At 36.0% G+C, this 13571-nt stretch overlaps 1 protein-coding gene across 3 annotated transcripts in view; it reads right to left on the bottom strand.

The window, feature by feature from the left end:
* TANC2 (tetratricopeptide repeat, ankyrin repeat and coiled-coil containing 2) overlaps positions 1-13571 on the bottom strand; it is a 373034-nt gene that overhangs the window by 221797 nt on the left and 137666 nt on the right. For 2 of the 3 annotated variants that reach the window (XM_065909778.1, XM_065909776.1), the window contains exon 4: positions 12362-12544. In XM_065909778.1, coding sequence (XP_065765850.1) covers positions 12362-12544 — 183 coding nt within the window. The remainder of the gene's footprint in view (positions 1-12361; positions 12545-13571) is intronic. The other variant, XM_065909779.1, reaches the window with a different exon arrangement.

The raw sequence follows: 13571 nt of genomic DNA on the forward strand, positions 1-13571 counted from the left end.
TAGCCTCTACCCATGAGCCAACTATTCATCTGGTGGTCAATAAAGGAGCTTTAAAAACTGGCAAGGTTGGACATAGTGAGAAGCAGTATTTCTGCTTAATGAATGCTATGAATGGTACTTAAGGGATTTCTGGGGATAACTTTTATTATATACAGTTTTTACTTGATATGTTGACTTTATTACCTAACCCTTGAATAAAATTTCCTCAATGTGATCTCTAAATTACAATCCCAATATTTGAAAAAGATCATTAGCTGGCAGGTGGGCTTTTTCAGAAAGATTTTATGGATAAGTAGAACTAAAAAGGTATACTTATCAATCTCCTTTCTCTCAATTTACTTAATTCACTAAGTAAATCCTGAATTTATGAAATTCACTAAATGATAATAGATGTACACATGGCTTAAAAAACAGTCACTTTCAGAAGCCAGAAATACAGACTCTAACTAGAAAGGGAGGGAAAACATAGATTAACTAACTCATATATATCCGAATGTCACTCATGATATTGTCTAAACAAAACAGATCATTCAGACACACAGATGATTCTCAAACGGCCGTATTTCTTATTTTTTAATATGCAGCCAATGACATGAAAGAATGAATGATAATGGGATAATGTATTTATGATAAAGAAAATGTCCTTTGAAACACTCTGCCCTCTGGTGTTTAAAATGTTCAAAGAGGGAGAATTCTGTCCTGCCATGAGTTGGACCATAAAGAAGGCTGAGCGCCAAAGAATTGATGCTCTTTAACTGTGGTGTTGGAGCGGACTCTTGAGAGTCCACTGGGCTTCCAGGAGATCAAACCAGTCAATTCTAAAGAAAATCAACCCTTAATATTCATTGGAAGGACTGATGCTGAAGCTGAAGTTTCAATACTTTGACCACCTGATGTGGAGAGCTGACTCAATGGAAAAGACCCTGATTCTCAGAAAGATAGAAGGCAGGAAGAGAAGGAGACGAAGAGGATGAGGTGGTTGGAGGGCATCACCGATTCAATGGATGTGAGTTTGAGCAAGCTCTGGGAGATGGTGAAGGACAGGGAAGCCTGGCATGCCTCAGTCCATGGGGTCACAGAGAGTGGGACATGAGTGAGCGAATGAACAGCAACAATGTATTTATTATTCTTACAAGTGGAATACATCATTTAGGGCACATAATTTTCTATAATGAGAAAAAACAGTTTAGCATTATAATAAGTTCCGTTATTATACAGTGAATATATATTCTCTGCTAAGCTTTAAAAGGGGCTTCTCAGGCAACAAAATGGTACAGAATCCACCTACCAATACAGGAGATGCAAGAAATGCAAGTTCAATCCCTAGGTCAGGAAGATCCCCTGGAATGGGAAATGGCAACCCACTCCAGTATTCTTGCCTGGAAAATTCCATGGACAGAAGAGTAGTCCACAGGGCTGCAGAGAGTCAGACACACCTGAGCACACAGAGCACACCAGCATTACATAATCCCATGCTGTCATTTACTTCCTGTCTGGAGAGTCACTGAGAGGATTTCTTTTGAATCATGGATATTTACTTATTTGTCTTTCATGATACTTTGTGACTGAAGGGTATTACTAACGAACAATATTATTTAGTACTTACATTCAACATCTGACACTTTTTGAACTGCTCATATTGCAGAGTAGGTGGGAAAAGTAGGGAAACAGGGACAATTAGGCTTAAAAATACACTTCCTAGGAACTGTGCCAGAAAACTGTGGTAAGTTTTCTGAGGGAAATCACAAAGGAAGCTTCGACAATGAAGGATTTTTTTTTTTAAATAAACTTCACTACCATCTTTAAAAGTGACATTAGTTCTGAGAAACACCACACACTAGCTCAAAAGAGTATCAGAGATTATCAACCAAGTAATTGTCAACTTTTTCACCTGTCAGGATTCCTTTTGTTATTTTTCCTCCACAGACTTAAATTTTAAGAGATTTTATATGCCAAAATCTTTATTTATTAATTCAGACAGATATAACAAACTATTAACTGGAGTTTCAAGTCAACACAAGCTGATCACAGAAAAGGTGATATAATTTCATCCAAAAAAAAATAAGCTAGCCTCTATAATTTATGACAAGTAAATGTACACTTTATTTTAGGCTCTTTCAAATATTGAGAATTACATCCAGGGCACAGTACTGAATGTAACAGGGCTTCATGGTAGTAACTGTTAAATCATACTTACAGGTTTGACACAGTAACTGCTTGACACATAGAGAAATTTATCTATACAAACATCTCTGTACTGGGTCACCACTCTAACAGGAGTGCTGGAAAAGGTCAGATCTATACTTCAGATTTTAGGCAAGTAGATTTCCAAATAAAAAGCACAGAAAGGAAGTTGTGAGCCAGTAGTCAGTAATTCTAACAGAGAAGCCAGCTTGAGAGTACAGATTAAAAATTAAAAAGGAATTTGCACAACCACAAATGTACGAAATAATATAAAGAAAGATGGGCATACCATGAATTCTCTGATAAATATGGATTTGTGTCCAGAATAGAAACATACAAAGAAAGAAGGACATAATCAAAGATGAAGAGTGGAAAACCCTCTAATTATATTGTTAAGGAAGAATAGAGTCCCTAATGAGAAGAGCTATGTTTTTAAGATAACAACAAAAAAAAAAGGTCTGGATATTTTTAGAAAACATGAGAATAATAAATAATAATAATAATAAATAACATAAATAAACATGAGAAGGCCAGATTCACTGAGAGGATTTCTTTTGAATGTATGGAAAAGATAATAAATGTAATGATATTGTTCTAGGCTTCCATTTATGAATCAATCAGCTGTACTTGACCATACATATTATCTTATTTAATCCGTACAATACCCTGTGAGGCAGAAATAATAAGAATAATGATAGCATTATAATACAGATTAGAAAACATGCTCAGAGGACTTAAGTGGCTTGATCAAGGTCATACGGCTAATAAGTGGCAAAGTCAGGGCTTGAACCCTGTATAACAAGTATTATCTGACTGCAGAGTTTGTCATGCTTAACATACTGCCTCTAAGCAAGAGACAGAACAACTACTCACTCCTTATTCTGCTTTAATCTTCTCCATTAACCACATTTAAACTAAAAAGGGTAAAGTAAACATTGTTAAGAAGTCACTGAAGTCCAAGTTATGAGTTTAAAAACATATACCTGAAATCCAGGACCACACAGTTTACATTTGAGTTCTAAAAGAACATGAGCACAGAACATGAAACTACTAATAGAAATCTTTGTAAACCCATGCAGGAAGTTAGGACTATAGGACTAGAAAGTGAGAAAATATGAATATCATAATAGCTTCTACAAAATCTTAATAAGGAAAAACACTCACTGAGAGTCAATAAAGGGTCACAAAGGAAAGTAATTCTGAAATAATCTCATGTCCATTTTGATATAATTATCAGACTAGAAGATAAAGAAAATAACATAGATATAGTACCACCTTGATACTGGATAGGTCTTAAATGAAGTCTCTTAAGCTAGAGAAAGCAGATATGAAAATGGCTTTCCAGGATATAAAGGACTGCCATGTGAAAAAGGAAGTTCATTTATGACATAAATGAACAGAAGTACTAGGTGGAAACAACAGAGGGTATTTGTACATATGTAAAATGGGGCTTTCCTGGTAGCTCAGACGGTAAAGAATCTGCCTGCAATGCAGGAGAGCTGGGTTTGATCCCTGGGTCGGGAAGATCTGGAGAAGGGAATGGCAATCCACTCCAGTATTCTTGCCTAGAGAAATCCACGGAAGAGGAGCCTGACAGGCTACAGTCCATGGGGTTGCAAACAGCTGGACATGACTAAGTGACTACACTTTCACTTTTAAATAGAAAATTGATGGTTAAAACTACTCAACCAAAGAACAGGCTAAGGACAAAGCAGAAAGTTTGCCATTACTGAAAGTTTTGACGTAGAAGCCACTGACTATCCACTTAAGATTGCCATGAAAATTAAATCTGCTCACTATGTAAAGCATTTCATACTGTCTGGAACACAGAAACAGCTCAATAAACATTATATATTATTACTATTACCTAAAAGTTTGGTAAAACTGCAAAATCATCTGGACCTGCTGATTCTTAGGGTTCTTTGATTTCTCTGGTTACTGGGCTAGTCATATTTTTGTTTACTTGAGTCAGTTTTACAATTTGTTTTCTTCCATTTATCTAGTTTTTATGTGGTCCTACTATAAACCTGTATACTACATATTCTAACAAAGAACATTATTATCAGTGGCTGTTTCACTTCTTGCTCTATGGGCCCTGTGAGTTATTTAACTCCTCTCTCTCCTCTTTTCCACTATGATGGAAAACTATACTGGTCCAAAGAATTTCCTACTCTCTTAATCTTTTCAGTGAACTTGTTTGCAGCTTCACTGATCAAGAATTTTATTTTGCACTTTACTTGTATTCATTTTTGCTTTTAATTTTTTTCTGATTACTTCTTTTATGTTTACTTATGCTTCTTCTGTCTCCTTGAGTTACATGAACAGTAAATTCACTTTCAATATTTCTTGTTTTCTAATAAAAGCACTCAAACATACATATACACATATATGCACACTGGGAAAAAGAAGACTCATTAGTATATGATAAACTCTGCGGTGAAGAGGCAACTGGTTCCTCCAGGGCAACTGTGATAGAGGTTCTCATGCTGTTCCTTTAGGACTGTAGGGTGGTGAAGTTTCTGACTGCAGCCAGGCCTTCTTGGAAGATTCTGAAAGCCATCATAAACCTTTACTAAAAGTCTTTCTGTTTAGACTAGCCAAGGTGACTCAGTTTTCTACAATCAAAGTCAGAACCAAACAACTAATAATGCTAAGACAGAAAAAGAAAGAAGCGAATCAGCTCCTCTGCTTACTAGTTACATCAAAGAAAAGAACACATCTCAGGAATCTTTTTTTTTTTAAACACAGATGAAGGCTAATAATAACTGTTTCACAGGAAAATTATAAAAACATCTTGCTGGGAATTATCCTTATCTGTAGTATATGCTGTAATTTTCCTAGGAAGGCACTATTTTCTTTTAGAAAGTATTGATCTTCAAACAAAAAAGAATACATTGTAGGAGGCAAGGAGCATTTAGAGAGATACAAGGAAATGGGAAACCGAGCACAAGTTTATAAGGGACGACTTCCCATAGGTAAATACTGACAAGAGATCTATTGAAAAATACTATCATGGTTTCTTACAATTTTGCATATACTTGGCTAAGTCAACTTTGACCCTAAATGTTTGAGTAATTGAGTCCAGAGGTTCTTTTACATTGCCGATCCTCACCAGAAGATTTGGCCCTTTCTCCATAAAGGGACATTTTGTCATTTTTGCAAACCTCACCTAGTAGTGGTTGAACAGAGAGGAAGAGAGAACAACTATATTTCAGTGGAATTTACACAGCAATACTACAACTACCTTACATAATTCCACTATAAGTAAATACCATGATAGCATAAATAATGCTTTTATTCTGTATGAGTGACTTCCATTCAAATATGCAAAAATTAGTAGAAAAGTATTTGCTATATATTAATACAAACTCCTACCTTATGTTTCTATAAAAATCTAAAGAGCAAATTTAATCATGTTGCAAATCTAGTATGTGCAAACACCAAATAAAGAACTCTGTTGGATAATGTATGTTGTCATTTAGGGGTTCAAAATATATATGTTGACAGAGACTCTCTCCTTAACTAACACGTAACCAGGCTGCTCTGAGTCCTCTACCTACCTACCTGCTACTCAGTTGCTAAGTCATGTCTGACTCTTTGCAGCACTGTGGACTGTAGCCCGCCAGGCTCCTCTGTCCATGGGATTTCCCAGGCAAGAACACTGGAGTGAGTTGCCATTTCCTTCTCCAGTGGATGTTCCTGATCCAGGGATCGATCCCTTGTCTCCGGCTTGGCACGTGGATTCTTTACCACTGAGCCATCAGTAGGTAGCCATCCATCTACCTACTGACCATTTTTAAAAGTGACACTCCATTTATAGTTATTACAGAACACTGGCTATATTCCCTGTGTTGTACAATACACCCTTGTAGCCAATCCCTATTGTTTGATGTCAAACCCAATTATTTGACAAGGCCTCAGCTTAGCCCAGCAGTAGGCAAGAATCCTATGAAGTCAGTTCAGCAAGAATATCCCACACTTGGTATCTAATTACCCAGATCTTCAGCAAGAGTTCCCCTACCCTTGATTTCTCCTCTTAGGAGTTTTTCATCCACTGCTACCCTGCCCAACTTGCTCCTCGGTTATAACGCCCTAGTTATAACCTAGTTATTTACTCTTACGCTATAGCAGCATGAGTGCATGGAGATAAACCAGACTACAGAGACTAACATGCTCTCCAGGCTCTTTATATTTCCAAAGTGGCTTTTCAATAATTTTCTCAAACTATGTTTCCACTTTATCAAGGCATAAAATTAAAGTAACACTTATCAATGCTTATTATATGCTAGCTAGGTTGTATGTTTAAGAAATCTTAATTTTCATAGCAACCCTGTTATTTTTTTTCTAATAAAATTAACTAATGTACACCCTGAATTTCAGTGGTTCTAAAAATTGCAAGACAATTATTCCTTTGCAAAGAACATATCGTAAGTACACTACAATATATCCAACTATGTAGGCTAACTATATAGGCTCTTTTTAATGTCAAAATAGCTTTAAGCAATTTTCCCAGGATGTCTCAGAAACAAATTAATAATTTCATTTTATGAATAATGAAAACAATATTTTGGCCTTAGCTAGCATCTAAAATAACTAGGCTGCAGCATGATTGTACTGGATATTGTGAATTATTTACCATCTAAATTGGACTGCCACATGGTCATTACAACCTATTGGTAGCAAATACTTTAAAAATCAGGCCAAAAAATCTTTTCCCAGAGGCTAGCTACTAATCCATTTGACATCAGTATTTTTTTTTGTTTTTTGACATCAGTATGCTAAGCTTAACTCCCTGCAACAGGAGAGGGACTTACTTAAGGCAATTAAATAAATTACTTGAAAGTCATGTTTCAAAGACTCAGAATTCATATTTGACAGCTGATAGAAATCTATTTTATAATTTATTTCATCCAAATCTATTTTAAAATTTAATAATGATCATTATTAATATTTACTAGACTGTTTACTCTATGCCAGACACTGTCTTAATAGCTTTACGAGAATCAACCCATCCAACTTTCTTATCAGTCCTATGAGGTAAATACTATTTTAATCCTCATTTTAGTAACAAAGAAATTGAAGTATAGAGACTTGAAGCAACTTTGCACAAGTTGACACAATTAGGAAAAGGCAGTCAGGGTCCATTTTGTTATACTGCCTCTTGAGAATGGGTTTTACACATAGAAAAACAAACATTACAGAAGGGCATATGACAAAATTCATGTCTTCCTCCCCCTGCTTCTGAGTTTGAGCTATCATTTCTCCACTTCACCACCAAATGAACGCATGTGCAATATGTATATGTTTGCATATCATTTAAAAACATAAATAGATGACTATTACTGACAAATATTTAGACTGTCTTTTTTTTACTACATAAACAATAGTACATATACACACATAATTTTTAAATTTGTTCAAATTTATTTATAAAATAAACTCTTAGCAATAAAATTGTTGGGTCAAAGATGATGAGCATTACAATTCTGACACCTATTTCAAACTGTCCTACAAAAACAGTGCACCGATTTACAGCTCTACTAATAGTATGAATACTCAAAATTTAACTTCTACTAAACTTAAGAGTGTAAATTCATTAAGTGTTGATGAATGAACCACTGTCACTTCCAATTTCTACATTTTAAGAAGCACCCTTAGGGACTTTATGATATTATGAACAAAAACATCTTGGAAAGAGCACTGAATAAGAAGCTGGAGAACAGTGGCAATTCTGTTACCACAGTTAATGAGGGCCAATAGTGTGTCTCTGCACTCTCTTGCCTCCCCGCAAAGCAAAGCAACATCCAACTAAGCCAAATGAACCTTGAGGCATGACCAACCTACAGGTCTTCTAGTTTCCCTATATTGCTTAAACCATGGCTATGTCTTGTTACTTTCTTTTTTTTAAACAGAAAGTCTTAACTGATATACCAGATGCCTTGGGTAAATTCTATAAACCTCAACTTTTTCATTGGTAAAATGAACCTCATTTGGAGTTTAAAGGCTTAGGTATTAATTCTGGCGTTGATCACTTTTTAGTTGTATTATTTTGAGCAAGACATTTTACCTTTCTAAGGCTTCATTTATTCATGTGTAAAATGGAGATACAGTGAAGAATATGTGTTTATATGGTATGTCACACAACAGGCACTCAAATGAGAATTGTTATCATTATTACTATTACTCATTAAAAAGTATAATTTTTAAAACATGACAAATTTTAAAGTTCCAAATTGGTATCTAATGTTCAATAGAGTTTTTAAGAACTTCTCACCAAATTTAAACAGACTTTGTCAACAATAACTGCTCACACATTCTGAGCATTTAGATTAAAGACAAAAGGAGAAGGGGGCGGCACAGGATGAGATGGTTAGATAGTATCACTGACTCAATGGACAGGAGTTTGAGCAAACTCTGGGAAATAGTGAAGGACAGAGAAGCCTGGTGTGCTGCAGTCCATGAGGTCACAAAGTCTGACACAACTCAGCAACAATAACAAATACATGTATTTATGCATGTATTAAGCAACTGGTAACCGTCAATGGACAGGTCTGACTATCCATGAGGTAGGAGTGATCGTTAACCCCACTTTGCAGATGAAGAAACAGAAGCAGGGAGTAGTTAAGTGACTGTCTCAGAGCTGTGATACAGACACAAGTAGCATGACCACAGAGCCCACTCCTCTCTTAACCACTTTTACTGTAACCTGTTTTTGTATTGGATAGAGCTATATATATTTTAAACATATACATATATACACACACACACACACTTAGTTTTCAAGCTCCAAATTACATATCTTTATTCTTGAGCAGGCCTTTCCACATTCTCACTCCCGTGAGACTAAAGATAAGTCAAAGTATTTGGAAACAGATCTTCATATACAACTGTGTGAAGGACTAAGACAAATAGGTTGAAAGTACAAAGGTTATAAAAAAACAGTAATAGGGAAATGTTACTCTGTTATGTTTTACTGGATAAAACAAACAAAAAGAATGATTGTCTTTCAATACTCTATTAACCTGTTAGAAGGTAAAGACTTGTTAAAGGTCTGGAAAACACACACATGGTTAATCAATGTGGGATTCTCTAGACCAGGGGTCCCCAACCTCTGAGATCTAAGGCCTGATGATTTGATGTAGAGCTGATGTAATAATAACAGAAACAAAGTGCACAATCAATATAATGCACTTGAATCATCCCTAAACCAACCCCCTCAACCTGGTCTGTGGAAAAATTGTCTTTCACGAAACCAGTGCCAAAGAGGTTGCGGACCGCTGCTCCAGACTCTCACAGGCCACTCATAACACATGTGCCATCAAGTTCTGATACACAGGTAAATCAGATCATATTATTTCCCATTCCAGCTCTGCTAAAAATCCTACAGAGTAGGTTCCCTACCATGATCATAAAAAACTCTGGCTTCTGCCCATGTCTTAAACTATTTGATACACCCCTCCCCTCTGACTTATTCTGCTGAGGTCACACTGCCTTCTCTCTAATTCTTCAACTCACCAGCACTGATTTCTGCTTTAGGACTTTTGTTCTGGTTGTTCCCTCTGCCTGGAAGGCTCTAACCCCAGATCTTCCTCTGTCCTCTGTCCATGGGATTCTCCAGGCAAGAATACTGGGGTGGGTTGCCATGCCCTCCTCCAGAGCATCTCCCAGACCCAGCTATTGAACATGGGGCCCCTACACTGCAGGCATATTCTTTATCACTGAGCCTCAGTTCAAATGCCTCCTCCTCTGATTCTCCCCAATCACTCCATAGAGAGAAACCTACCTCTACCCCAGTCTTTCTCTCTCCCTTTTCCTACTTTATTACCCTTACAGTACTTGCTACTATCTAAAATTATTTATTTATTGGTTATTATGTTTATTACAGCTCCCTCACAACTGGAATATAAACATCTCCAAAGGCAGGGGCTTCAAGTGTTTTTTCCTGCATGCTGTTTACTTTATCTAGAGCAGTGCCTGATACAGTAGGTCCTAAACAGATATTTGTTTAATGATTAAGTAAGGAGCACAGAATAATGAGCAAACTACCTTGATGCTAATAGAGACAGGGGACTAAATATTAGATAAAGTCAGAAAGAAAACAGAAAAAGATGACTATTCCGGACATACTTATTCAGTTTGGTTGTAATATGAATACAAGCAAGATAAGGTAGCTGGAAGTTTAAATGAATGGAAATGGATAAATTAGTATGTGTAGCCCTAACGGCCATATTCAATCAATGTATTTTGTTAAGAACAACTCTCTGGAGGACATTCCCTTATGGTCAGCTAATCTTTTTCCATTCAATGTTCTTTTCACTTATTTATACCAAAATATAATTAGGAAAGGAAAGATAACTGATGAGTAATCTACTAAATAATATTTTAAATTTAAATTCCAAAGTAATTTCATTCTGGGTTAAACCAAAAGATTTTTATCACCTAATTCACTTGGCAGAAAATTTGTCACAGAAAAGTTTTCACGGCATCCTCTTTCAGGAGATAGATTTCTTTTGTTCAAATATTTTAAAATGCATCTTCAAACTTTAAACTCTTAGGGCTTTGAAAATCTCTTCAGTGAATAAAACAAAATTATCTGAGAGGATACTTACCTTTCAAGTACCGTAATATTAAACCTGAATAGTTCATACATGTAATTAAACCAAGTATACTTATTGCTGCTTCCCTCTACCACCTCTCTGTTTTCAGGCAGGTTGTTGACTTTGTTATTATATGTACTTATCTTTTGGGTTACCTAAAGGTTGTCTATTTAAACTGAAGTTCAAACTGGGGTAGTCAAATGGGACAGGAAAGTGGTATCTCTAAAATCTTGGGCAATACAGCTAAGTTCTATAAGGAAATAATTTTTCTTGCTATTTCTTCCCATATGTGAGGTAAAATGAAGCACATCACTTGGCAGCCATCAGATTTGGTTATTTGCATTTTCAGTAATCAATAATACCTTAAACTGTAAGAAAAAGGGGAAATTTCTAAGCATTGAAATTTTTATTTAAGACCAATTACATATAATTTTCCTATTTTTAGATAACAGAAGGAATAACTATTTTAGTAAAATGCTACTAAGATATTTTATTGATTTTTACCTAATCCAAGAATCAAAACAGACTTTGAGTCAGACACTTGAAGATGACTAAAACAAAAATAAGCAATATAAGAGCATAACTTACGCTCTGCAGGTCTACAGAATAAATGCTATCATTTTAATGAAAACTATAAACACTGTAATACAAGTTTCATTCAAAATAGACGGAAGAGTCTGAAAATTTCATTTCCCCCCATCATTTTATTTTCTTTTGTACTGTTGTTTGATAATCAACTCTATTGTATAACTCAATGCCAGACACATAGGAGGAAGTCAATATATCCCTTGGGAATGACTTTATTTCTTGCCTCCATACACTCATAATCCATTCAGTGCCAGTCAACTTACTGATACTGGATATAAACTAATAACGTTAAAGGAAATCTAACAAAATGACCCAGGCATACATACTTTTGCACATAAGTATCATTTAACATATTAAATCTTCTTTCCTGAAAAAGTTCTAAGAGATAAAATTTCATTTAATAAAGGCACAGTTTGATACCTAACAACTTGATCTGGCTGTACAATACCTACTGTGAGATCATGTTAAAGTCAATCATTCACAACCTATACTATAGTGAATATTTTAAGAAGTTGGAGAGGTAAACATGGAGAGTACCATGGAGAAGTAAACATCTAAATTAGCTGTTAAAAATAGGGATGAAAAATACAAATCAAGATTTCAAACAAAAAATATGTACCCTTACTGAACTATGAAGCTTTCATTATTCTAAAATTATAGTATCTCCATCTGGTAATCTGACATGAACAAGCTGATAAATGCAATCAGAACAACAGTATATTCTCACAAAACCAGAAATTTCCTGAAAGCCTGGAAAAATATGTCCACAACAGATGGATCATTTAGAAAATAAATACATCAATCTGTCAAATGGAGCACTCGTCTAATTTCCTAAATTAAAATCAGTGGGAGCTCTACTTTCCAAGAGTCTGTGACATTAGAAAGGCCAAAGAGGAAAAACCTAGAGATGCACATAAACATATTTGCTATGATCTAGAGTGCATACTGTTAGGTTTCCTGTTAAACATACTCAACGTAGGTAAAGTCCTTACCAGTTAACTTCTTCACAGGTTGGAGCCGAACACTGATAGACTGATGTGTGAGTAAGGGGGAGGATGGAAGAGAGCGAGACATGCCCTCCATAATCCGAATGTGCTGCATACCTTCACTCACGGGAAGTGGTGGGACGGCGTAGTCTGGCTCAAAAGCACAGTCGCTTTCTGTGGAGATGCCACCTGTGATACAGGAGAAGACAGGACAAAAGAGCTGGTGAGAAGAGGTTCACCTCCTAAAATTCTTCTCTATTAAAACTGACCTTTCTGGATGACTCAGCACAGGGTACACTGATACTGATTCTTCACTCTGAAAAGACAAATAAGGTATTCCCAACACATTCGTTCATTTCTCCATTACTGGGTACTTACTTTGAGGTCTAGCGCTAAGAAACTGAACAAGAATAAGATAGGATTCCTCCTCATAAGGGTTCACTGTTTCATGAGCAACATAGTCACATAAACAATAATTACAGGGGACATCCCTGGTGGGCGCGTGGTTGGGACTTCACCTCCAATGCAGGGGGTGGGGTGCAGGTTCAATCCCTGGTTAGGGAGCTAGGGTCTCACATGCCTCATGGTCAAAAAAACAGAACATAAAACAGAAGCAATATTATGACAAATTCAATGGGGACTTTGAAATGGTTCACATAAAAAAAAATCTTTTAAAAATAATAATTATAGTACAACACAACAAGTGTTATAATTAGAACAACAATCTTCAATTGTCCCTGATAAGACCAACATGAAAGAAGATATTCACCTGCTTGACAATGCAATCTGTGCAATTCCTGGTAGGATCATTGTAACTATTTCTTATTCTCTTTCTCCAAGACTGCACATGAAAATACAAGTGGGTAAGACTAACATTATATGGTGAATTTTGAATCTGCCCAAACATTTAAAAAAAGAGTAAATGATATGTTGTTTACTTCCACGGATATGCTGTTGGCTTCTACTTCTGGTAACGGCAGATTACATACTTCAGACCAATTTTGCCCTACGAAAACTACAACTGTGTATGTTTTTAAAATCTTCCTAAAGGCACTGGAGAGTTAACAGCATGATGAAGAAGTACAAGAAGACTGAGACCTGGTATGTGGGGTCACTTTTCATTTAGTGGCATCTGAAAGGCTAAGAAGTCACTGACCGTTTTACAGAGCTGGGAGGACAAGCTGGGAGAACCAAGTTTCTAAGAGGGAGCTGGTAA

The sequence above is a fragment of the Muntiacus reevesi genome, chromosome 18 (assembly GCF_963930625.1).
Source record: "Muntiacus reevesi chromosome 18, mMunRee1.1, whole genome shotgun sequence".
Lineage (NCBI taxonomy): Eukaryota > Metazoa > Chordata > Mammalia > Artiodactyla > Cervidae > Muntiacus > Muntiacus reevesi.